The sequence below is a fragment of the Balaenoptera ricei genome, chromosome 8 (assembly GCF_028023285.1).
Source record: "Balaenoptera ricei isolate mBalRic1 chromosome 8, mBalRic1.hap2, whole genome shotgun sequence".
Lineage (NCBI taxonomy): Eukaryota > Metazoa > Chordata > Mammalia > Artiodactyla > Balaenopteridae > Balaenoptera > Balaenoptera ricei.
The window spans coordinates 67,971,546-67,998,327 of record NC_082646.1 but is presented as its reverse complement, the minus strand read 5'-3'; the positions used below and the strand labels follow the sequence as shown (position 1 = coordinate 67,998,327).

Here is a 26,782-nt window from a genome sequence, read left to right as displayed (position 1 = left end):
TATCTGAAAAGTTTGCAGGACAGGTAAAATCCAACAGGTGTTGGCTGAACAGACTGAAGTTATATCCAAGGAAAAGGAAATGACCATGTGAGACTTTGGCATGAACTGTTACAGCAGAAGTTAGAGAAAAAAAGCAAAGTTTTACCTTCTGGGTTTTGCTTTGTAAAGCTTACTTTGCAAGCTTCAGTTCAAAATTTCTGAGTTTTCCTAGTGAATGTCATCCATATCTGAACCTTAGTAAAAAGATAAATTAGTAGTTATTATTGATAGCTTTTCATGATGCCCATCTTTCTTAAAAACTTAAAGATATGCCTTAAATAGTTTAAAACTATTGAGCCACAGTCCTAACAGACTTTATTTAATAATAAAAACAAATACTTGATACAGATAAAATGACAATGAAAAACTGTACAATACTTGCTATGTTAGGGCAAAAGTATACAAATGACTTTTCAAAAAATAGTGAATGCCTAACACAAATACTCGGTTTTCATTCAATTTCATGATTAGCTGTAAGATAGCACATGTCTGCCTAGTAAAAAGACTACATTTATTGTTCTGTACTAAGTTGACCAGTGGAGGTGATAAGCATTATAAAGTAACAGGACAAGACAATCTAAAGTCAGGTAAGCATTTTCACAGGCAAAAATAGGGTTCTTCTAACTGTAATAATTCAGAAGGGCTTCCTGTAGTCTGCATTTGCCCACAGAGATAGACAGGAAAGTCCTTGAGCAGCTTGGTGAGTACCAGAAGCACACATCCTAAAAAGTTGCCAAAAGAGGAAATTCATTCATTTATTTAATATACATTTATTGAGCACCTACTATGTACCAGGCACTAGTAACACAGATGAAGAATACATTGGTAAAGCTTAAATTCAGACTAGTCTTTAAAAATGCTTTCTACCTGGCCCCAGGGACCACTTACATCTTCTGAAGAAGTCTGCATATTAGGTAAAGGTGAGATTTCACCTTGGGGGAAAAAAAAAATGCACCAGGTTACAGTGACAAAAAAAATCTAAATTTGTGAGGTCTGATGGAATAGTGGGGAAAGGACTGGATTAGGATTAGGGAAACCTAGTTCTAGTCCTATTACTTATTAGAGCTGTGTGACCTTAAGCAAACTTTACTTCTGTGGCCCTAACTCTTCATAAGTAAAATGATAATTGGGCTACAATCATAGAATATTAAAGCCAAAAGGAACAGAGGTCATCTAGTCCTGTGCTTTTCAAAGTCCTTAGTTCAAATGTAAATACACAGATGTCCCAATGTAAAACTGATGAAAGCAGAGTCACCTTGAAGAAGTAAAAGCAGCACCCCAGAACCTCACTCCCCCCTGCCCACCCCTGCCTTGAAGTGGTCCAGGAGGAGAACTCACAGAACACCACTTGAAAACCACTCATCTAGTACAAACTCTCACCTTTCAGATGAGGAAACCAAGACCCAAAATAGGAGTGATGGTTGTGATGTGAATATTTGGTTTCCTAAATAGAAAGGGAGGAAAGCTAAATAAAAGTTTTTAAAACTCATTAAAAAAAAAAAAAAAAAACAACGCAACACAGGAAGTTTTCTAATTCTCTCAAAGTAGCTCCTTTATGAAAGGGAGCTTTGAAATAGATTTTAAGGCAGCCAGCCCATCAGAGGCTGAAATAAACAAATACCAACTAGTCTGCAGGGCCTACAGAGAGGACCGTGGCAGAAAACCACACAGCCCTCATATATGCACAGTGGGCATTGGACCATGTAAGATCCTGGCCCCAACAATGCAAGCATTAGCACTTTCAAGAGAAACATTTGGAAAATTAGGAATGAGTACAGACAAGTGTCCAGCTCCCAGATCCCCAAGGAGGATTCACCATCTATTACTCAAAACTATTAACAGAAGTGGGCATGTTAGACCTTAAAGTGAACAGTGCAACCAAAAATCACTAGTTTGAAAGTTCTTCACAGGTATCCTCTCCTTGGAGGATAGTTTGGTATCTTGAACACTGTTAATCACAGCAGATTTGAAATTAAACCAGAAAGTTAAAATGCATGTCCAGTACTCGACTACTTGGTCAGGGCTGTGATCTCTTCTGATTTCATGGCGTCAGACAGGAAGCTGAGCTCATTGCATAAGGTCTCATATCGGAACGCCATCCGGATCTGAGCAACATTTGTCTTTCGAATATCATTTCCTTCAGGTCCCTCTTTATAATAATTTTGTCCCAGAAATTTTTGCTTTTCCTGTGGACCAAGAGAAATACAAATGAAACAATATACCTTAGAATCACTTTCTATATCCACATGGCAGCTCTGACATTAACCACACCAAATCAGGCTAGTCCTCCAAAGCAGGTCCTCCATCAAGACATCTTTCCCCACAGAGCTCTTACAAAATTCCTCCTGGCCTCCCTCTCCTCGAGGTTGTCACCCTGACAACCACATTCATTCCCTTCATTTCCAACTGTGCTTTCCTTGATCAGAAAGGCAAGAACTACAAGAGCTGCTGGCAATGAAGAAAGCAAGGTGAAGGCGTGAAGACTCTAGCAAGGCTCTCCCGAGAGCTGACAAGAGCACACAGGTGTGTCTGGGGACAGCCAGTCCAAGGAATCAAGTCCCCACAAAATGAATCTTGAGCCTTAACTCTTGTCTGTATCAGCATCCAACAAGAGCAGCAAGATGCAGCCCTCTCCCTGTACCAGTGACACCACCCAGCGGAGGTACCCAGGGACCTAAGACACCATCTAGAGCAATGGTTCTCAACCCTGGCTCCATGTCAGAATCACCTAGGGAGCTATAAAAAAATTTTTTTAAATTACTGATGTCTGGGTCCCATCCCTAGAGTTTTCTATTCAATCTAGGTACTATTCATCTATTCAAGAAGTATTGAGTGCCCACTATGTGCCAGGGTCTATTCTAGGCCCCAGGGATATAATGCTGAATTTACATTCTAGAAGGCAAGACAGAAAAACACATGACTACATATGGCAATGTCATATAGTAATGTTATGATGGAGAATGAGGACAAGTGTGTGGCTATTGTAGAGTGGGTAATCAGGGGAGGCCTCTCTGAGGAGGTGACATTTGAGCAGAGGTCTGAAAAAGGTGACAGAGCAGCCATGAAAATTCAGGAGTCTCCACAGCGTTCTCCCCTAGAATATGAGTTTTCAGTGTGACAGAGACCCTGCTTGTTCTGTTCATCCCCAGTCCCAGGGCCAAGAAAGTGCCTGGCACACAGCAGGCATCCGATGTACATGTGTGTTGAAAGGACAGGAGGGACGGGGTGGTGCCGTCACACGGCGTACCTGATGCGAGAGGCCGCTCTGCAGCACGCTGTTCCTGGCGATCTCACACAGGTCACACGTGCTCAGCTTCCACACTTGAGCCGCAATTGCGTATTCTTCCATAAGTGCTTCCTAGATTCCCCCAAAGTAAATGGTTAGATGGGAGACTATCCATTTCAATGCTTCACATATTTCCCAAGCTAGAAACATCAGACTGACATTGCAGATTTCATTTTTCTTTAAGGACTGGCACCTGAATAATCAAACAACATCCCCCCCACCCTTAAATTACAAACTCCGGAGATCTTTTTTGTGTGAAAGCTCAGGTTACCAAAGACAGATATATCAAAGAACACCTACAGATTTATCTGTTGACCAACACATGTTCCAAGCCCTGTGCCCATGACTGGGGATGCCAGCCTGCTCTCCTGTGCCTGTCTCCCTGTTGTGCACACTTTTAGTACCCACTCTATAGTCTTGCTTTGTATTTAACACATTTTCTTAAAATTGTCCAAAATAAAAGTTAATCTGAGTAAAGAACAGAGATGGAACATTAAATAGGAATGAGAAGTGATCAAGGATCAGTAGTGAGATAGTGTTAGCCCAGAAGCATTTGGGTTTGAGCTGTGCTTACGCTTTGTCCTCTGGGATGTGAAATGTCTGACATTTATCACAAGCCCTTCCATCACCTCTTTGCCACATCATTGCCTCTGTATTGTAGAGCAGTGGTTCTGAAAACATGGTCCCAGCATTACTGAGGGTCCCCAAGGCCTCTGGAAGGTCCTCCCTTTTCCAACTATGCATTTTGTGAGGCAAGATTTTCTTCATACACTTTGATAAAAGTAATTTATCACAGCAGATTGACTGCAGAAGCAGAGATGAGAATCCAGCTGTCCTCTATTAAACTAGACATTAAAGAGATTTTCAAAATGCCATTCTCGCCATTCTCAGTATTTTGTTATTGTAGTTTGCAGAAATATGGTTATTTCTCATAAAAGTTGCTAATTTTGTTAACATTTAATGATTTATTAGTGTTATTTTACATGAGTTAGTATTTTTCAATTTCACACAGTTAAGTATCACTAGATACAAGGCATGTCAACCACAGCTCTCTGAGGGCCTCAGTTCTTCAGAATATAAAGGGGTCCTGAGACCAGAAGCTTGGAGCTTGGAGCCTATCCTAGAAGACCCAGGCACCTCTATTTTTACTAATCCGTGGCTGGTCTTATCAGTACCACCCAAACGTGCTGGTACACCAGTGACTGGTCCCCATGCATGGCATCGCCTTTCCCTTCCTCTTCAGTTTCCCAGAGATCCACAGTGTGCTAGTAATAATAGTGGTAACAAAAACGGTAGCTAACATCTTTAATACATGCTGTATGCAGACACTATATTAGACACTGATTCATTATCTTAATGAATCCTTACAATAAGGTAGAGGTGGACATAGGGACAATTTTATCCCTATTTTACACATGAAGAGGGATAAAATACAGAGAGGTCAAGTAAGTAGCTCTACCAACATCACAGAACTAGTGAATATCAAAGACGGAAAATGAAAGGCAAAGAAAAATCCTCAAAGATTCAAGAAGCCCAAGGGCTCCTGGAAGGAGCACTTCCCTCACCAGAAAGTCACCTCTTGTCTTCAGTGGGCCACCAATGCCACCCCGAAGGCAGAGCTGAGCCGTGTGCTCAGGTGCCAGCAGTGGGAGGACCTACAGTCCTCATCTTCCCCTGAAGTCCTCACCTTCGTGTAGTGGAACTGCATGGGGTCATCGGTGGAGAGAGAAATATGTAGTCCCTTATGCAGGAATTCCCTCAGAGGGTTTTTGGAATATTCGAGGAACAGACTGTTGTTGCTAAGAGGAGACATGGCAATGGGGATCTGAGCAAGGTAGTAGAGATACTGCAACACCGGACTCTGCAAAAGAACCACCAAACTCAGGAAATGAGCCAGCGAGGGGAGGGAGGGATGGGGGAAGCATTCACCAGGGGAAACCAGGGGTCGGGGCAGTGTCTGTGGGAGCCCCCAGTCACCCCGAGCTCCACAACGCCAGGACCCCCAGGCCCACCCTCCACGTTTACCTCACTACTGCATCAGGGCCCATCCCTCCCTGGGACTGCTCTCCTGCCCACTAAGCGCTCCCTCTTGGCTCCAGACTGGAGGCACAGCTCACTGCAGGAAGGGCACCTGCAAGGCTCCGGGCTGACCCCAAGCTACGTCCTCAGCTGCCCTCCCCCAGGAGCTGACCCCAATAGGTCAGTCCTGGAGATGCCCCACTTTTGTTGCTTTGCGCTCTGACCACAAACATTCAGGTTGAGACTGTAAACACTGCAGCTCCTCGGAGGTGGGACGGGGCGGACCTGACCAGGCTAGAGTGGTTCTCTGATGTAGCACCCGCCCCACACAGAAACGTGAAACACGGTTCGACCCCCCCAGGACCAGGGAAGGAGAGGAGTTTGAACAAATATCCTTCCTATGGAAGTGAGTCAAAATGCGGAGAAGACAATGCATAGAGTTCATGGTAGCATGATTTACACGAGCAGAAAGTGGGGTGGATTCTGTGCAACAGCTGGAGCCTGGCTGAGTCAGCCACAGCCCAACCGAGTGGCGGCTGTCCTTTCAGCAGCCTTTAGAACGAGCGGCGCAGAAAAACGCTTGTGATGAAAAGTTAAGGGACTCTGTGTTCTTTATGATAATAAGCATATTAGAGATATGTTCTGGAAAAAGATGGGAATTGGAAATACTAAAAAGCTAATAATGCTGTTTCTATTAAAGTGATAGCAATAAGGATATTTTTCCATTTCTCCATTTTTTTGAAAATCTAAATTGTGATGTATTTGGCTATATTTTTTCATAACTAAATATGAAGCCAAGAGACTACAGACGGCACAGCCCAGAAAAAGGCCCGGCCTTCCTGCATCCCTGGCCAGAGCCTCCCAGGGCGCCGGCAGGAGCCCAGGTGGTCCCACTCCTCCCCAGGCAGCCCCGGGCGGACTGTCACTGCAGGGCAGCCATCTGTCAGGGGCCCGGTTACCTTCTTGAGGAGCAGCCCATGGGAAATGTTGTCGGCAGTCAGGAAAGCAGATACCAGGTGAGTGATGGAGCCAGCCTCCCCGCAGTGAGGCCGGAACAGGAACGTGCTCAGGCCCCGTTCCCTGCAGACGTGAGGCTTGTGGTGAGAAAGAACCCCTGGTCCACCTGCCCCGGGCCCCATGGGCCTGCACTGCTAGCTCAGGGCCCACTCCAGGGGAGACAGTCCCCCATGGCAGGGTCCGCACGGCTGAGGCAGGGCACCCTGGAAACCTCTCCCCAGGTGCTGAGGCCCAGGCCCAGAGCTCCTCAGAACCAAGAGACATCATCTCCGGGAACAGAGGGGGCCTAGCCCTCCATCCTCTCCTCCCCTTCCCCAGGGCCTGGTAGCCCAGATTCATAGACCTTCAGAGCAGGAAAGCCCATGAGAAACTGGAGTCCAGCCTCTTTGTTATAAAAAGGGGGTAAACCCAGACGGCGTCAGATGTCAGAAGCCACTGAGCAGGGCAACAGCAGAGCTAGAACTAGAGCCCCTGCCTCGGAGAGCTCAGCCCAGGACCCCAACCCTGGCTGTCTCCTTTCAATCATGGTCCCACTCAAAACTTCCACACCCACAAACTAGCGCTGGCTGAGGCTGAGCTCTGAGGCCCCGTGGCCCAGCAGGGGTGGGAGGACGCTAGACGTGTGGGCAGGGACCGGCTCAGTGTCCTGCCTCGTGGGCCTCACCTCCGTGTGTGCGCTGTGGGGAGCCTGGGCGTGAGACCACCGGATGGAAGCTCCGTGAGCGCGTGGATGCAATCTGTTTTGTTCCCTATTATGTGTCCCGTGCCCAGGACGGTGCCTTCACATGGCAGGTACTGTGATTCGCTGAATGGATAGACGCACGTGTGAACACCATTGGTGTGGAGGTTAGTGAACGTGTGTCAGCAGGTCCTGTGTCTCTATCATATCAGGGACAGACATGCACACGTGTAGGTGTTGGTGAGTGTGTGTATGGACGTGTGTCCAGGCATGGGGTCTGGCTGCCTTGTATGTGTGATCGTGTCTGTTGCAGTAGGCATGCCGGCATGTGTGTGTAGCCCTGTGGGTACGTGCCCTGTGAGGCAGGCTCAGGAGCACCCCCTGGTTTGAGGTGTGCACAGGGGCCAGTTCACCCACCTGCGGAGGTTGTTGAGCACCATGATGTTGGCATACATGTAGTACAGGTAGTAGCTGTAGGGCGGGTTCTGCTCGCTGGTCCAGACGTCCGGGCTGGGGCTCTTGTCTGAGAACATGTGATCGCTGTGCTTGGACTCATCATCCACGCTGTCAAACCCCGTCACCTGGACAGGAGGAGGGGTCCTGCATCAAGCCAGGCCAGACGAGCTGCCAAAGGCCTTGGTATATGTGCAGCTGAAGTGAGCCTGCTAAAGGCGTTGGAGCCCAGGCCTCAGGTGTGAAACCTCAGCTGGGGACCCCGTGGCCTGCCTGAGCCACATTCTTCCCAGGGATAGGGAGTGGGCGCAGTGCCCCAGTCTGTCCCTCCGGGGCTTCCAGAGGTACCCCGGAAGTCAGTCTGGAGAGCGCCAAGCCCCTGTGTGGTGGCAACAGTGAAGGGAAACTCAGGCCAGGCCAGGTGAACGGTGAGGCAGCTATACTCACCTCCCATCCTTCGGCTGTGCCATCAGCATCAGTGACAACAGCTGTGAGGGGGAAGGGACCAGGCATTTCCCCTGCACCTACTGTATGTCAGGCCCTGCTTGAAGCACCTACCACACACCAGCTAACTTAATACTCAAGTGACCCTGTGAGGGAGGGCTTGGCTCACAGCAAAGCAGGGCCAGTTAAGGAGTTTTCCCACATGAGACGACCAGCTCTGAGCCTAAATGGGCTCAGGGTCTGCACCGTTTGGGGCTGTAGGTGGAGGATGCCCTAGAGTGGCCACGATGTCCCAGGTGTGGCCAGCTGGGAAGCCTCTCAAACAGGCCAAGGCGTGCGCCATCCAAGAGGGCCCCTTGGCAGGCTGAGCCATGGCTCCTGGGGACTGCCCCCCGAGCAGGGTCAGAGCAGCTCAGGAGATGCCCATCCTCCCACTGCACTTACACCTCAGCTGGGGCCCACACTACGCCTCCAGGGCCCCACCCAAGTCACAGGCTTCCCGTCACCTGCTCCCAGAGGTCAGGCCCTGACGGAGGATGTACCTGCGAGGACCCAGCTCTCAGCCAGCATGCAGGGCAGTTTTGCTCCTGTCACTCAGCCACAGCTGTGCTTTGGGAAGGGGCCCCTGAAGGACCGGCTGAGTCTGCCTGTTCCGAAATGGCAGTAGGGGCCCAGAGGATCAAGGGACCACCAGGGTCTTGGCAGAATCTTCCCTGTCACAGTCATTACGTGTCAAAGGAAATGACAGGGTCCCACTGCAGCTCTCAGCACGGCCTGGACAGGTCTGGGTGCCGGGGCGGACCTCGAGTTCCGCTCTGCTCTGCGCTCACTAGCTTCATGCTGCACCTGAACTCTGGGGGCCCAGCACGGGGGCAATGTCAGCCCCTCTCCTGGGCTCTGCTAACGCAGGGCCCCAGACTGGGCCTCCCATAGCCTCAAGCACAAAACATGTCCAAACCCCACCTCCTCCTCCCCAAGCCTGCTGTGCCCCCATAGTTGGCAGTGTCCTCTGAAAGGCACACCGTCTGCTCCCCAGCAAAGCCAGGCGCCGGGAGGCCCCCCTTGACTCTTTCCCCTTGCTCACCTTCAGGGTGTGCCCAGGCCCCATCCATTCTCCACCCGTGCCCACCACGCCGCCCAGGGGCCCCGCCCGCCGTCTGTATACGCCTCACTTTCCTTAATGTGGGGATGACCACACCCGGGCCAGGGCCCTGGGTACGAATTCCACTTCTGCCCCTTTTTAGCTCTGATCTCTCAGTTTTCATTTCCTCATGTGTAAATCGGAGCTAGTAGCTTCACAGGACTGTTGTGAGGATTAAGTGAGATAATCCGCAGTGTCTAACACACAGCAACACATAATCATGCTGCTTACTATTAACTCCTACAAAATGAGGTAAAGTGGGGCAATCGTAAGGCTGAAGCAAGATCACGTCATGGCGTGGATCACCGGAGCAGGGAGCGAATAATCAGTGTGAGCTGTGACTGCTGGTTCAAGCCCCCCGCACATCTCCACTGCTGGAGCAGGCCCCCTGACTCTCACCTTGCCCCCTTGCCCCCCACCTCCAGCTCCTTCTGTTCCAGGCCTTTCTTCACACAACAGCCTGCATGGTGTTTGTCTAAGACATAAATTCAGTGCCGTCCCTCAGCCCCTTCAAACTTTCCTGGGCAACCCCCCAACTCCCCCAACCCCTACTACACACACACACACACACTCACACACACACACTCACACACTCACACTCACTCAGTCACCCCTCTCTCCCCCACCCCCAGCCCTCTGGTATCTTCCCCACCTCCCTCACTGTCGGAAACCATCCCCATAAACTCTACCAGGCACTGAACTTGCTTCTCACCGTCTGCAGCCAACTCTATTCTGGGCACCCAGGGGGCGGGACCAGCTCCTGCCCCGCTGATGCCCTTTCTGGTTAAGTCTCTCTTCCACCCTTCTCACCCTCTCCCACAACTAACCAGATAAATATATTTTGTGGGGCTTGTATACTTAACCAAACAAGGTGGGAGGACCATTGGTTTCTAAGCAAAAGCAGGAGCCTGAAATGTCTGCATTTGTAACGACCTGAGGCTACAGCTGGGACAGAGGCCAGTCCTTCCAGCCCCACCTGGTCAGGAACTAACTCCTCAGTCTTTCTGCCTCACGGCTGCCTTCCCAGCACCCCACCCATGCCCGCAGGGCCGCCCCAGAGGAGCAAGCTCATTATTCTAGAAATTCAGCTTCTTGGGCTGGCCACCTCATGCCTGGGGCACACCAGTGACAGGATCTTAGAAGGGAAGGCTGACCCAACCCCCCGGAATCCTCTCCTCCCTCCCTCACTGGGCACATTGCCTGGGCGCCACCCACACTTACATATCTGAGGAAGAGGTGAAGCTCTCGGTGATCTTGAGGATTAATGGTGGCCTCAAAGAGGGGCAGGAAGATGTTCTCCAGCATCTTCCCAAAGCTTGGCAGCAGCTTCTTTGACCTAAATATGTCACTGGGGGAAAGCGGAGACTTGCTGATTAAGGTGGACCCAACAGCCCCCTTGGCCCATCAGAGACCAGCCCCCCTCCGTCCCTTCCCTCAGGCAGCACAGATCCCCATTTAAACACCCAGGGTAGAGTCAGAGGTAGGGCTCCAATACAGATCCTCCCCTCCTCGCCAAGTTCTGCAACACTAGGCGTTGGTGGCACACTCAAAACCTACCCATATCCATCAGAGAGCTTTCTCCCAGAGGCCAAGCTGGGAGTGGGGCGCTGGGATTCAGGCTGATCCAACTCTCTCCCCTCAGCTCAGTTCCCCTAAACCACGTGTCCCAGGCCCATCCAGGGGCCACATTGGCCAGACTGGAGAGGACAGTGGTGGTCTGAGTCATATCCAGGGAGAGGGCCAGCAGTGTAGGCCCCCATCAGGTCATTCAGACCCTGGGCCTCACCCAAAAGGATAGCCCATCCTCAAACCGCAGTGACAAGAAGATGGGCAGTAGTTCCCACCAGGCCTTTGCACATGTATGTTCTTCAAAGAACAGAGTTGAAGTGTCACAGGGAAGTCTTTGCCAACCACCCCGCCCTGTAGGAAAATCCCTGGGGCAGAGAGGCCTAGGCTGGCACTGGAACAGGCCCTATCCCTCAGTAGCACAGACTCAGCAGCTCCTATCGGACAGGTTGGTGACCCCAGAGGACACAGGTAGACAGCAGCCGCCTCACTTACTAGATCCGGGGCACCTGGATGATCCAGCGCATGTTGGGTGAGTAGACCTTGTGCTGGATGAACCAGCGGGCCAGGTTGGGCCACTCCTTAGGACTGCAGCCGTAGATGGAGAGCCGTGGCTCTGAGTACTGGTACTTGCTCTCCTCCAGCTCCTGGGCCACCTCCTGGCACCAAGAAGAGCTCAGGTCAGCCCAGAGCACCCCAGCTGCTAGATCCTGCAGCTCCCTCAGCCACCTGCTCCTGGGCTCAGAAGGCCTGATCTACATCCCCTTGCTGCCACGTCAGCACTCACTCCACCTTCCTAGGGAAGAAGGCCTTGGACCTGCACAGTCACACACATGACCAGGCCAGACAGCAGAAGCATCTCCAAATGGGGCTAACCTCTACCCAGTGCAGGCTGCAAACACACAGGGCAGCAAGCCTGGATGCCGAGAGTTGGGCCAGCGGTGGACACCCTCCTCCTCCTCTTGCCTGCAGTCAGCACAGTCCACACACAGCACAGCCTGCGCACTCGGGAGTCAGCGGCCAGGGCCACAGCACTTGGCACCCAGGCACCTGCACCTCGCCTGAGCTGGACGGTGGATGGACGGGGATTCACGAAGGGGAAGAGGACAGGAGGCCCTGCGGGGCCCCCACCCCATGAATGCAGATGCTGTCAGGAATCCAAGGAGGGCTTGGAGAGGTCCAGGGCTCACTCACCTTGACCATCCGAGCAAAGTACTCTCCTCCCAGGTAGTTTTCAGTTTTCAAATACAGGTCTCGGAGCTCACTGGCCCCCACAGGGTTGTATTTGGAGTTGAACTTGTCAAAGCGGTGGAACGTCTGCCGGCCCTGGAGAGAAGAGACACCAGCCAGATCACCACGCTGTTCTACAGCCACCAGACACATGACCCCTCCAGGCCTTTACAAGGTGGCCTCTGTGAGCCACACTGAAAGATACCTTCTGTGTCAGTTCTTGCATGAAAGCTTGGAAAGTCCCAGGGCCAGGATCATGCATCCTCACTCAGCCAGCACGGGGGTCCTTTTGCGAGGCCTTCTGTAAAGGAGGATCAAGGGCCTCATGCCTCCAGGAGCAGGGCTGGCTGAGTGAGCCGAAAATACTGAACCATCAGTAATAACATGTGTCCTGTTACTGTTTAGACTTCATAAGGCACTTTCTCCACATTGCCTCATTCGGTGTCTGGTTTAAGATTTTTTTATTGTGGTGAAATGTACATAACACAAAATTTACCTTCTTAACCATTTTTAAGTATACAGTTCAGTGGTATAAAATACATTCACGTTGCCATGCAACTATCACCACCATCCATCCCCATAACTCTTTTCATCTTGTAAAACTGAAACTCTGTACCCACTAAACAGTAGCTCCCCCAGACCCTGGTAACCACCATTCTCCTTTCTGTCTCTATGAGTTTGCCTATTCTAGATGCCTCATACAAGTGGAATCATACAGTATTTGTCCTTTTGTGTCTGGCTTCTTTGACATAATGTTTTCAAGGTTCATCCATGGATGTAGCAGATATCAGTACTTTATTCCTTTTTAGGACTGAATAATATTCCAGTGTTTGTGTGTGTGCATTTTATTTATCCATTCATCTGTTGATGGACACTTGGTTTGCTTCCACCTTTTGGCCACTGTGAATAATGCTGCTGTAAGCATTAATGTGCAAGTAACAGTTTTAGTCCCTGCTTTCAATGCTTTGGGGTACATACCTAGGAGTGGAATTGCTGGAATATATGGTAATTCTATATTTAACTTTCTGAGGAACTGCCATACTGTTTTCTATAGCAGCTGCAACATCAGTTAGTATTTTAATAACTTTGTAATGTCAATAAGGCACGTGGCAGTCACCATTTTATAAGCAAGGAAATAAAAGCTTAAATGAGTTGCTTAAGGGCACACAACTCCTAAGTGGAATTAGAACAGGGACCTATCTGACCAAGTCACACACTCTTTTCCCCTGTCCCAGGGCTGCTCCCAGCCCTGTTACTCTCTGAGGACAAACTACCTCTCACAGTCCCCGACCTGGGACTCTTTGCTGCAGTGCTACGGTACTTGCACCTGGACAAACGTCTCCTCAAGCAGCAAAATGCAAAGAAACTATATGGGACTAAAACTAACTGTGTGCATGCACAGTTGGGGCAAATTATGGACAAAAGATACAAAGAGACCAAAAAACCCAACTGCCACTTCTGAAGAGCCTGGAGCAAAAACAGGGTGTTGGAAGCAAAAGCAGGGTACTGAGCATGCCCCTGCACTCAACACCACCAGAGGGGTGGGCAAAACACCCAAGCCACCCCTCCCGCCCGACCCTGGGACACATCCCTACCCTTACCCCATATAAGGTACAAGCTCACCCCCCGCTCAGGGAGCGAGCAAGCAAGGGAACCTGTTTGTTCTCGCTCCCCACTGCTGCAGCAGGGTCCCCAATAAAGCCTTGCCTAAATTTCTTGTCTAGCCTCTAGTCAATTTCTATTGATCGGAAAGGCCAAGAACCCTGTTCCGTATCACCCACGGCTAGAAGAGAAAGAGATGCCTACACAGCCAGCCTCTCTCCAAGCCCAATCCTGGCTCCTTTCCAGGGGGCTGAGTCCCCCCCCACCAGGACTGCACGAGGCCCTGCGGCCGAGCTCACTCACCGCATGGACATCCAGCGAGTCCACAGTGAGGTCGTACGGGTCCATGTGCAGGCTGTCGAACACCTGCCGCAGGGTCATCTTCTGGCCCCACTTCTCGGCAACCGTCCTGTCGGGCTCCGTCTGGTACGTGTGCTTGATGAAGCGCAGCAGGTGCTTCTGGTTCATGCAGGCAGCCGCGTGGATGTGCGTGTCCACCTGCAACACAGTGGCCCCCAGCATGTGAGCTGGGCCACCTCCCCCGGCAACAAGAGCCAGGACATCCAGGCTTCGGTGTGGAGCGCAGAGCCTCAGCACCTGCACTGACGCCAGATCCCCCGCCCCATTTCTCCTGTAGACTTTGGAACTGGTCTTCCTCCGTCTAGCCTTGCTGCCCAGTCCCCCTCCTTACAGCATCAAGAGATCTTTTTTAAATGTAGGTCAGATCCAGCCACTATCCCTGTTAACCAATCATCAGTGCCCCCCAAGTGTTCAAGATAAAGCCCAAGCTCCTTAGCCTGGGATTCAAGGCTTACTTCAAGCCTTAAGTCTCACCTTGCCACTGCCCTGCTCTCTGCTCCAGCCAGGACACCCCACTTACAGGTGCCCGAGGTGCCATGCTATTCCACACTGCGTGTCCTCAGCCTGGCATGCCTTCCCTCCTCCCCACCGATCCATCCACCTGGAAATTTCCCACGACTTCCTCCACGTGGCAGCCTGTCCTGATCCCCCAAGCACAACGGATCATTTTTTCCCTTGCCCAACCTGGGACTCTAGCACAGACACTCCCGTCACTGTTTATGTCCTCCAATCTGATCTAATAATTTTCTGTCTACTTCATCACTAGACTGGGAGCTCAGTCCTCAAGGACCATGTCTGATGCATCTAAGCCTCCAGCACCTACCCCAGAGCCTGGTATGATGTTGAATCAATGGATGGATGAATGGACCAATGAACAGGTGTGGGAGGTTCCAATAGTTTCGATGATACCCACAACCTCATAGAAACCTGAGGACCCACCTAAGGCCCCACAAAATCCCACACTTGCCATTGACCTCGCTGGAACCCTCAGAGCATTCCCCTCAGCCACTAGCCTTAAAGAAACAGAGCCCTGGCTAAGCTGAGGGATGGCCTGAAGTCACAGTGAACATCCGGACCCCCTTCCATGAGCCCAAGGGGCCTGAGGGAGGATCCCCCAGGAGGGTGGCAGCAGCCTCACTGACCAGCGTGCTGCCAGCTGCCAGCCCACACTCTGCAGTCCCTGCTGCAGCCGACCGGGCACTCTGCCAGGGCTGGGGTGAGGAGGTGGCTGACCTCAGGCCAAAGAATGCTGTCCACAGCTGGCCAGGCAACTCCAAGTCATGCCAAACCAGACATCCGATCCATTGAACCTCTGTGAGCTTTTTAATCAGCCAGCCCATATCACTGACCAACATCACTCACTCATCAGGGCCCTTCCTGCCCTTAATCCTGCCACTCCTACCAGAAAGACAGAACACTAGACATCAGAGAAAGGAAGCACCAAAAGTTAAAACGTCATCCAAAGCGCAGTACACAGGCTCAGGCACAACACGGATGGGCTGGGCTCATGCGGGACACACAAGCGAAGGTCAGCCGGAGTTATCTCATCTGGACACAGCTGGGCTCAACTACCTCAGCATGACTTAGCACATTCTGGGCTTTCTTGCTGTCCTCTAGCATACCAATGACACACTGCAGGGAGTGCAGCCTGTCCTCATGCCCAGGAGTCACTAGATGAGGGAGGAAAACAACTGGGTAATCCAGGAAGCATCTGATCGAAACTTCAAAATTACCAAGGTGATTCTTTTAGGAACAAGTAAAAGAGCCTGTCATTGGAGGTCAGCATTTTCAATTCACCAGAAGATCCAAGAGCATTCCTTGCTTTCATCTAAGATCTGGGTCTAAACAAACAGTAGAGTTTCTAAACAGGGCTGGCCAATACCTGGCCCCTAAGCCAACGCTGACTATTTCCGCACCCGTGGCAAACATCAGTAATCAATTACAGCACTCTTCACTAAGCTTCGGGAGTGGCCTCAGGTAGCCGCTCCCAGTTGGTCAAGTTTGGCACAGAAGATGAAACCTATCTGCTATCCCTGCTATGACACTTAGACCGAAGTGGTTAAGGCCTAATCTTACCCAACTCCCAAGCAGCAAACACACTCAGTCCCTCATTATCAGCTCTGAGCAGAAACCAGTCATCTCAGTTACACAGTCCTGCTGGTTTGGCCTCATGGTGCCATAACCCATGATCTGATGTGATGCTGCAGGTAATTTCACAAGTACCACCCACAATGACCCACAGCCAGGCACGGTTCCTGCCTCAGAGCAGGACCCTGGCCTGCCCCCATGACACTGACAGCCACTTGGAAGTATGGAGGCCACCTCCCAGCCCATCCTGAACTTCAGAAAGTCAGCTCTCCTCCCCTAGCACAGGCTTCCAGGGTAAGATGAAGCAGCCAGCACTCAGGAGGCAGGGAGCGGCAGGCACAGCCTGACCTGGACCTGTGTTTATGGATAGCTGTGGTGCCAGAGAACAGCCCACTGTGTCACAGCACGGGGCTCAAGGCCATCTCTGTCCAGAGAGCACATGAACCCCCAGACTGACAGGGAACGCGAGGACGGGCTCTGGTATGTAACCACAGCCCCTTCGCCCCCTGCCCCCTAGGACCCTCGCCCTCGTGGTGGCCAGACAGCGCAAACACCCACTGGGGCCCCGCCTTAGAAGCAGGCAGTGTCGGAGCCGGTGCAGTCGGGCGCAGGCAGCAGGAAGCAGTCAGGCCCAGAGCGTGCACGTGGGCAGAGGGCAGGGCTGCGCAGGGCTGGGCAAGGAGTTTTCTTGGACACCCATCTGGGCGTTGCAGGGTTCCTTCGGGCAGGGCAGAGAGGAGCTGACCTAATGACTGAGGCACCCAGCTGTCTGAGCACCTGAGGGTCACAGGGAAGAAACAGATGGTGCTTGAAGGTGACTATGCCACGGAGGTGGTGTCAAACACACATCCTTCCACCTCCGCCTGGAAATCCCCGAGACTCTTCCACGAGCCTCAGAGCCCAGGAGCAGAAGCCTAACCTGCACTCTGAAGGCTCTTGATCGCATCCAAGTGGGATGCGGCTTAGCAGAGGTGATCTCGGGGCCTCGCTGGAGAAGGCCTTCCATGTAGTACTGCTGAGCGCTCCCAGGCAGGGGGTCAGGGAGGCCTGAGCTGGGCTCCCCAGAGGAGACACAACCTCCTCTGGCCTACCCTCCCTTATCAAAGCTGACCCCAGGGAGGGGGTGGGCACTGGGACAGAGGCCCCTGTGGCGAAGACAACCCCGCCGTGACTCAGTTCAGATGTGGCCACCCCTCCTCCAGGCACAGCCTTACCCCACCCTTCTGTCCCAGAGCACCGCCACGTCCCCGCCCGCCTCCCTGCTGCCCCTGACAAACCCGTGGGCCCTTGCGTGATCCAGAACCTCACCCACACCTGCAGGCTCACTCCCCACAGCCCGCCACGAGCCTCTGCCCCCACCCCTGAGCTCCAGCTACACTGCACCCCTTGCAGTTGTGCCAGCACCCTCGCGCTCCCTCCCGTCTCAGGCCGCTCTCCCCCTCCTGCTGCTTGTAGCCACAGCTCCCTCTACCTGCTGTGCCATCACTTCCACCCCCTGCCCTGCCCTCTGCCTGGCAAACTCCTACTCAAAGTCAGCTCAGTCCTGGCCTCTCCCTGAAAGACATCCCGGTCACACACCTATCACACTAACAGTAACAGGCTGGGAACTGCTTGTGGACAGGAAGTGACTCTCATTAGGCATCAAAGGCCCCACGCTTGGCACTGATCCCATGCTCGCTGTATCTTAGTCACACGGAATAAAATGACAAAGAGGAAGGCCGTGATCACTTAACCTGCACGTCGGCCCCGACTGTGGCCCCTGCAGGCTGCGGGCCCTGAGCTCCCCACTCTAGGGGAAGGCCAGAGAGGGGAGCACGTCGGATGCTCTTCCTTCAATACGCCCCATCCAGAAGGAAGCAGAGCCACAAACTCCCAAGTCCAAAGAGGTCTTAATAGCTTTTTTCAATCCATGATAAATTTAATACATTCTCTACTGTAAAAGTAGGCTGGTCTCCACTCTTATAACCAATTAATAGGCCATGCCCTATTTCTCAAGGAGGAGGGCACGTTCCAACAGATACACAACATGGACAAAGGTTTCCACCATGTCATACCAAGTACCATCTGAGGTGTGGCCTGCCGCACGGAAGGCAACTGGCCAGTCTTCCCTCTGTACATAGGAGGGCTACACGGGGGGCCGAGCCCGGACGGGCTAGGGCACCAGCTCTGAACACCGGCCCGCTAACGCACCTTTCTCACATTATAGAAGTCCCGGTGAGGGTTGCTCTTCAACTCTTTGAACTCGGCCATTTCATTTAGCATCTCGTGAAGGCTGAACTTGGATTCCAGAAAGTTCAGTCGCCGGTGACAATACGTTTTCCTGCAGATTGGGAAGGGGGAGAAACCACAGTTGAGAAGGCACAGCAAGCTCTCCAGTTTGGAGACCTCCAGTGTCTGCGGGCACCGACCCCCGGGGGGAAGGTCAGGACGGAGCAGGGAGGGATAGGGAGGGCCCCGCTTTCTGCAGACCCAGCTGAAGTGTGGAACCACAGCCATGTGAGTCGATGGGGGCAGTAGAGAGCTGACTCTGCAACCTCACACGGGTTCCTTAACTTCTAGCCTTACGGGCTTAGGCAATTCATCCCAAGCTGCTGTCTCTCATGAACAGATATGGAGCCAGCAATGCCCAAGACTGAAGCGAGGGTTAAACTGGCTTATGTGTGTGAAGGGTCCAACTCAGCAGAGTGGACACTCAAGGAAAATCTCCCTCCTTCAGCCCTTCCGTCTTTCCTTCCTCCCATCTATCCTCAGCCACCTTTCTCTCCTTGAAAAGAGTTTCACCTCTGCCCAAAAGATTGATAATACAGTCAAACCCTAAGGTGTGACCTGCCCACCTTGGCTGCAGAGAACCATCCTGTGACCAAATGACATCCCCCAAACCCTGAGACCTGAAGGCTTCTCAGCTCTGAGGCTTCAGGATGAGGGAAGGATGCTCTGCATCGTGGGCAGACTAGAAATGTAGGGGTGTTGTTACCGGGACAGAAATCTCTGCAAGGGCTGATGTCCCCACCGGCTGGCAAAGGCCACTGCGGGTGGAAGCACTCACTATTCTCAGCCAACTGCCAGGTGCCTGTGTCCACAGCCACGCGGAACCTTCAGCCACAAGCCAGGCCACCCTGCTTCCCTGTGGCCCCCAAACACACACAGCTCCTTTGGCACCCAGTCACTGAGAGGTTCATAAAGAGCAACTGCCAGCCCCGCACGAGCACCATCATCTGTCAGCTGGGATGAGTCCCAGAGCCAAGCACGGGAGAGTCTGGGTCAGATGGGATTCCCAAGGCCACCTCACCCAGTCCCTTCCCCAGCGGGACTCGGCCTGGCAGCCTCCCGGACAGGACAGCCACTGCTCACACACATGGGGAGCAGTCCCATCCCCAAGGCTTCCCCTCGAAGCTCCTGCTCACATTGGCTGAGGCAAGCTCCCGGAAACTACCCTTTCCCCTCCCAGCTCTTACGTCTGCCCTCAGAGATCACCGAGGACCAAGACCCACTCTGTCCAACCCTTCGGGGCCCACCCTCCCGCCTTGGACACTGGCATCACCCCATTCCCAGCGAACCCCAAAAGGCAGGGCAAGAGATAAGTCCCTCAGCTGTGACCAGCTTCCTCACTCTCCCCCGGACCCCCAGTCCTGGCTGGGTATTCACAGCACAGCCGCTCTCAGAGGCGCTCAGGGCCCGGGCAGGCTGAGCCTCCGCTGCCGATTCGCTGAAGTGCTCACCAAGAAGCGAGGGCCCAAATTCAGGAAGACAGCTCCCTGCCAGGTTAGCTCGAGCCAAGCCTACAAGCATCACGGGGGTCCTGGCTCTAAGTTCCCAGGCTCCCTGGCACCCTCCCCTCCAGAAACACAGAAAAACCAACACAGGAAGCAACAGTCTTCATCACTCCCCCATCTACAGTGACGCCCTAGGCTGGTAACTCTCTGCAAGGCTGCCGTCCCGCCTGTGGGGAGGAGTGACCGCCATTTTAAGGCGCACAGGTGGCCACCGGCAACAGATGCCCCACACCTGCGCGTGCAGAAGGGACAGGTAGTAGCAACTTTAAGAATATGCCAGGGGCTTCCCTGGTGGCGCAGTGGTTGGGAATCTGCCTGCCAATGCAGGGGACACGGGTTCGAGCCCTGGTCAGGGAGGATCCCACATGCCGCGGAGCAGCTACGCCCGTGAGCCACAATTACTGAGCCTGCGCGTCTGGAGCCTGTGCTCCGCAACGAGAGAGGCCGCGATAGTGAGAGGCCCGCGCACCGCGATGAAGAGTGGCCCCTGCTTGCCGCAACTAGAGAAAGCCCTCGCACAGAAACGAAGACCCAACACACCCAAAAATAAATAAATAAATAAATTAAAAAAAAAAAAAAAAAAAAAGAATATGCCAGCCTGTGAAGGAAGATTGTGGCAGAAACCCACAAAGCACTGGGGAAAGGGGAAACCACTGTCTTTCTGGGGTGGTTTAGCTGAGGGGAAGCCAAGAGCAAGAGGCCTCTCCCGGTCCCTCCCTACAGGAGAGCACCCCTGCAAAGAGAGGCAGACTCGGGGGGCTTACGTGGGGCCGTGGGTGATGAGAGCCAGGATGTGGCTCATGTCCACCGTGTAGGTCTCCAGGTCCGGGTAGGGCAGGCTGTGGGGCTCCCGGCGCTCCAGCATCTTCATGTTGTCGTACACGTAGAGGACGCCCCCCTGCATGCGGACCAGGAAGCCCAGGTTGCGGGGAGCATCATCCAGGCAGTAAGGGTCCTCCTGGGGCAGCGGGGGAGGGTGGAAGTCTGCAAAACAGGACTGAGTGACGGCCAAGTGCCCTTCACGTCAGGGGCTCACAGGGGCCCAAAAGTCACATTCCCACCGAGGCCTGCCCTGGTTGTCTGATCTAAAACCTAACCACTCCCGCCGCCCCCGACATCTCAGATCCCCCCCCCCACTTCCCTGCTTTATTTTGTCTCCTCCGCACTTGCCACTATGTAAAATAATTTCTCTTCTTTATCTTGGGTAGCATATGTTCATTTTGTTCACTGCTGTATCCCCATTCCCTAGAACGGGCCCTGACACACGGCTGGCCCTTTACTGTTTTAACTGAAATGAGCTTCAGTCTCCTGGGTACTTCAGGGACACGAGGCTTATGAAAAAGGGCAGCTGTGTCTTCTCCTAATAAGAGAACAGACAGAACCTGGCACTGCCCGGTGGGAATAACTGTCCCTGCCCTTCCACATCTTCCTGAGCCCGGGGAGGCTACGGGGCTAGATGGAGAAGCCATCCCCTCCGCAAATAAGCACAGAATAGGGAACGCGTCTCCCCCAGAGACAGAGCTGTCTGTCCCCACGGCTGTGGGCTGTTAGCCCACAGGAGCCAGAAAATGCCTCCTGGCTATTTCCCAGCTACGACTTGGAGCAAACGACTTTATCTCCTGACCCTGTCTGCTCACCTGAGGATGACACCCTGCCTTAATGGGCTGTTGTGAGGGCTGCGGTAGCAGGTAGAGGAAAATGCTTTGTAAACAGTAATACATCATAGGGCATTATTCTCATTACTCTCATAGTGGGTTTTCCTGGCTCTCGATAAGCTCTGTTCTGGCCAAGGAACAGGTTATGCTGAGCAGCAGTAGAACTGGGGCTTCAGCTCTGCGCGTCAGCCAACCCCACACAGCGTCCAGCCGCCTGGCCGCCACCCCAGGCAGGAGGAGACCCTGGAAGCTTCATCCATGGAAGGAACGAAGGCGGAGTAGCTGCCTGGGCGTCCCCCATCAGGGCCCGGAACAGACTGCCCTAGAGCAGATGTGAGGCATCACAGGGGCTGAAGCAGCCCGGGGGCGGGGAACTGATGCCCCCCACACACACATCAGGCACGGCCACAGGCCAGCCCAGGAGTCCCCAATGTGTGCCAGTGCCTGTGAGACGCACGCAGTCCAAAGGCCTGGGGGGACCACTGCCTCTGCCTCACCACTCTCCCACCTGGGCCCCCGGGGACTCTGTTCTGTGTAAAGCATACCTTGGACAGTCACTCCTGCCTGCCCGTGTCAGCACTGGAGCGGGTGGGGTCAACTTCCCTCAGACAGACAGGGAAATGGGTTCGGGAGGGCTGAGACTTACCCAGGGCCCCAGGGAGTAACAGATGCCCAAAGTCGAGGTCTCAGAGCTTCAAGGAAAGCAAGAGACGGGAGACATCTTGGCACCAACTCCACCCGGGGGGGCAGCCAGGGTCCTGGGTGCTGGCACAGACCACCAGGCCCTCATCCGATCCCCCACCACCAACTTTCAAGATCGAGGTTTCCTGTTGTCTTCATTCATGTTAGTTAACTTACAGCCTCTACTGCTCCTGGGTCTTTCACAGGCCAAACAGACTCCACCAGAACCCATCCTGCCTTCTCTGATCCCTCCTTCCCCAAACTCCACTGCATCAACGTAACTGCTGTTTACCAATCACTCCCCAGATGCCAGAACTGCACTAACGACTTCACGTTCATTCTCTCGTTTCATCCTCACAACTGGCCCGACGGATAGATATTATTAGTATTCCCATTTTACAGACTGAGAAACTGAGGTTTGGAGAAATACCTTCCTTGCCCAAGAAAGTGGTGGAGCTTAGATCGGAATGCAGGTGTGTTGGACTCCAGAGCCAACTTCCCTGCCCTGGGAACACACCCTCTCTACTTACCCACATGCCACCCACCTCACCACCAATTTGGCATTTACTGTCTGATTGTGTTTAAATATCCAGCATGAGACTGCCCATCTCCCTAGAGGACTCCCAAGACCAGGGACTGTCTTTCACCCCCTCCCCTGCCTTGTCTCTCTCAACTTGTACAGCTCAACCAAGGGCAAGGTACACGGTGCACATGGAATCAATCCTTGGGGAAACCAGCAAAAAAATCAGTGTAGGAGAAGCCAATACCAGGGCTTCTGCCCTTAAAACACCACCTGGGGGAAATACGTCCAACCAGTAAAACATCCTGACCAACCCTCGGGCCATGCCCTGCTTGGAAGCCCACCTGCAGCCACAGCGCCGTACCTGGGAGGCCCTCTTCCAGAGGGGCAGCGTCTGCCTGCCAGTGACCCAGGTACTGGGCCGTGGTGTGCGGGAAGCGGTGATAGGCGAGCCGGGCATACTTCTCCCGGATTATCAGGGCCTTGGCCAGGCTCTTGGCAGCCTGTTCGTAGTCCTCCACGGTGATCTGCAGAAAAGGGTGCACACAGCAGGCCTGAGACCGCTGACCTAGCAAGACCTGCCGCAAGGTTGGCCCTCGACTGGCAGCAGGGAACTTGGGTTTGGGTAGCATTCCCACCACTGTGGGCCCAGTGGCTCCCTGTGCTTGAACGGTTTGTACAAACACCATGGTTTATGCTGGACACCCAATTTCCTTCTGGGAGCCTGGAATTGAGGGATGTGCTCTGCAGACGTGCGGTCAGCCCCAGTGAAAACCTTGGCTGCTGAGTCTCTAATGAGCTTCCACGGTAGATGACACTTCACCCATGCTGTCACAATTCAATGCTGAATGGATTGAGCGCGTTCTGGTGACTCCACTGGGCGGGGTTGCTGGGAAGCTTGCTGCTGGCCTCTTCCAGACTCTGCCCCATGTACCTCTTCCCTTTGCTGACTTTGCTCTGAAGCCTCTCCCGGTAACAAATCCTAGTCCTGAGTACAGCTCTGCGCTGAGTCCTAGGAGTTCTCCTGGCAAATCACTGAACCCGGCAGGGGTCTTGGGGACCCCCAACACAGGAGGAGATTTGGGGCTGTTGGAGAGAGGCAGGTACCCCAGAGAGGATAAATCACAGGAAGTCACAAAGTCAAACTTCAGACCCTGATCTGATTGAGTCCCAAAGCCCAAGTATGCTCTGCTTTCCCAGAGCTGCCTCACACTCAGAGATAAATGAGATAAATTCCCACCTTCCAGTGGGCTCGTTAATCTTTGTCTGTTGGGAAGGACAGGTGTGGAAGAAATCTGAACGTGCTGGGGGAGACAGTCATTCATAAGAGGGGATATAAGATGCAGCAGAGGGAGGTACAAGAGGGAGCACAGAGCCGGAAGGCTGGGGCCTGGACCGTGGCCCCTCTGCTTTAGTAAAAAAAAAATCATTTTTAGTTTTGAAATGTTGTAAACGTACAGACAAGCACTGAAGATAATATGACAGACACCCATGTATCTACCTTCCAGAGCTAACAATTTTAATATTTTGTATTGTTGTTTCAGATGTCTTATATGTTTACATAAATAAATCATCTCAGATAACAGCTAAAACTCTGCCCTCCTCCACCCACTCCATCCTCAGAGGAAGCAAGTTGGTATATATCTTTCCCATGCACGTTTTTATACTTTTACTTTTTTTTTTTTTTCCTTGCCTCTTGTTAAGGAAGGAGCTTCTCCTTTCCTGACTCCAGGTGTCCCCATGAGGGGGTGTTAATTCCATTTTACACTTTCTGATGGCTTAGGAGAGCAGCAGGAATAGGTGAGCGGACAACACCGTAGACACAAATGTGTCCCTGCCAACAATAAAGCCAAATACTCTGTCTGCAGGACCGATGGACTCAGCGGGGCAAGGGGCTCAGGCCACAGCTGGAGGTATCAGAGACGTGCTCAGCGTCCCAGCGGACCAGCCAACCTGTAAGCACTGCAGACCTCATGCCTGGCAGCTGACCCACTGGGGGCCAAGGCGACCTGCAAGGTCAGCCTGCCTCTCATGCACTGGTGGCTCTCTGGGGACCACTCGCCAGTTCAGGGGCTCTATGCCCTACAATGTGCCAAGCAGGAGACCGATTGAAAGGAGCTAGTTAATGCACCAGGCCAATGTCCTCCCCCGCTTCAGCTGGCTGTCAGCCCACCTCTAGTCTCCCCTTCCACTGTTCTGCCCACATGCCAGAGGCTGGGTGGACACCACGGACTCCTGGTCAGGATGCTGTATCTCCAGACAAGGCCTGTGTTGTTTCCAATCCAACCAAAATTCCCATCCATAGAAAGGAATTTAAATAAAGTATGGTTCATCCACACAGTGGAATACTATGCACTTGTCAAAAAGAAATAACAAGGAAGTTCTTGATCTATTGATATGGCATTATCTCCAAGATGTACTGTTACATGAAAAACCTAGGCTCAGTATAATGTATAGTAACTACCATTTGTGTAAAAAGAAATAAATCAACTACATGGGCATAGTAAACTGTAGGTACACAGGCCATCTACGTGAGAACACACCAGAAACCAAAACCAAGGATTGCCTCTGAGGAGGGGAATTGGGTGGCTAGAGGACTGATATAATTTTTGTACCTTTTAAATTTTAAGTAATATGCAAGGATTTTCTATTGCTCAAAAAATAAATTTTTTAAGCTAGAAGAAAATGTATAGAAGAGTAATAAGTCACTTTGCTTTCTCAGATACACTATATACTCTAAAGCTACTGTTAAAAAAGAGGAGAGACAGAATAACAAGGCCAGTTGAGGCACGGGTAGTAGGTTGAGGGCCAGGGAGATGGAACCAAACCTGGCACTAAGTGATATTTCTCTTCAAAAAACAAGCAATAAAAATGCATCATCCAACCAGGTGAAAGTAGCACATTTTCAGTGACTGAGTTAACCGACTTGGTGCAAACCAAGCTTGTTCACTTTCTTGTCGAGACCTGCTCGTCCTGCTCGGCTGGTCTAGCCTGTATTTAAGGACATGAGTCCAAGCACAGAGGAGGAGCTGAATCAGCAATAACTGATTTCGCACAAACCAATCAACACCAGGACTTAATCCATTCAACATCTGGGAACACTAAAGAGCCCAAGCTGGAACCGTCCCCCATGGGCTACAGGGACACAGAGCAGTGTTTCTGGGCCCAGAGCACATATGGAACCTACGGGCCACACGGTGTACCAACCTGCAGCCCTAGGCCCTCCTCACAGGGAGAGCAGCGCCCTAGACACACACCCACTACCTCGCCTAGAACCCTCCTTCTCCCCAGATCCTGTGCCTCCTGCCTGCTACCTCCCAGACATCCACAGACCAGGCCAGGCTTCAGGGCTGGGTGTGACCCCACGGGACCCCAGCTTTGGCACAAGGCACATACAACACTCACACAGCCCCCGCAGAGACGCCTTACCCCAGCACAGTAGTCTCCGCTGATGGTGACCCGCTGGAACTCGGGCATGGCATAGGGCGCGGGTGCGGGCTGGGGAGGGGCTCCGGGGAGCACAGGAGCTGCGGGAGACATGGCTGGGCTGGCTGTCGGGGGGCCCTTCCAATCTTGCTGCGTCGGCATTTGCAGAGACAGGGACTGGGACCGAATCATCTTAAAACTTTTCTTTCTAAAAGTCGAGGACAAGGAAAAGTGAAAGAAAGCAGCAGCGAATTGGGGTGAGTGATGAAGAGTCTCTGTTATGGACATGGCAGGAGAATTTGCCTCTGATTAATCAGCGGTGCTGGTCCTACCGTTAAGGAGTTTCTAATCATTCGTGCTCATTCGTGCCTTCCTCTCACACGCGTCTCTCTGCATGCAATATCCCAGACACCCCTCCCTGCGGCCACCAAGAACTGCTGTGGCCCGCGTTTGCAGGGCGCGTGGAGCATGCAAATAGGCAAGTGTCTCAGGAGACAGAGGGCAGACCACCCTGCAGGGGTCTAACACCAAGGGCAGGTGAGGTGAGCACGATGTCGAATCAACCACCATGCTGTCTCCAGACAAGCCAAACTCTGAGTCCCAGCACATGAACAGTCTCGATCACAGTGCACGTCACAAAGTTAATAATTTGGGGCACTGGAGCCAGAAAAGACTGTGACAATCAACCAGTCCCACCTCCTGTTTTCATAAAGGAAGAGTCAGGGGACCAGAGATGGGAAATGGCTTATACAAAGTCACGGCAAGGTGCCCCTAGCCCTTAGCTTCCCACCTCCCTGGTACCC

General features: G+C 52.6%; 1 protein-coding gene across 7 annotated transcripts in view; it reads right to left on the bottom strand.

The window, feature by feature from the left end:
• Window positions 1-337: 337 nt before the first annotated feature.
• AMPD3 (adenosine monophosphate deaminase 3) overlaps window positions 338-26,782 on the bottom strand; it is a 42,915-nt gene continuing 16,470 nt past the window's right edge. For 6 of the 7 annotated variants that reach the window (XM_059931122.1, XM_059931120.1, XM_059931118.1 and 3 more), the window contains exons 3-15: window positions 25,983-26,187; window positions 22,918-23,080; window positions 20,462-20,681; window positions 18,115-18,244; window positions 13,780-13,974; window positions 11,839-11,970; window positions 11,140-11,303; window positions 10,300-10,426; window positions 7,458-7,621; window positions 6,304-6,424; window positions 5,013-5,186; window positions 3,287-3,397; window positions 338-2,225 (exon numbers count right to left, since the gene is read on the bottom strand). In XM_059931122.1, the coding sequence (XP_059787105.1) occupies window positions 2,049-2,225; window positions 3,287-3,397; window positions 5,013-5,186; window positions 6,304-6,424; window positions 7,458-7,621; window positions 10,300-10,426; window positions 11,140-11,303; window positions 11,839-11,970; window positions 13,780-13,974; window positions 18,115-18,244; window positions 20,462-20,681; window positions 22,918-23,080; window positions 25,983-26,187 (2,083 nt within the window). In that variant the 3' untranslated portion in view covers window positions 338-2,048. The remainder of the gene's footprint in view (window positions 2,226-3,286; window positions 3,398-5,012; window positions 5,187-6,303; window positions 6,425-7,457; window positions 7,622-10,299; window positions 10,427-11,139; window positions 11,304-11,838; window positions 11,971-13,779; window positions 13,975-18,114; window positions 18,245-20,461; window positions 20,682-22,917; window positions 23,081-25,982; window positions 26,188-26,782) is intronic. The other variant, XM_059931123.1, reaches the window with a different exon arrangement.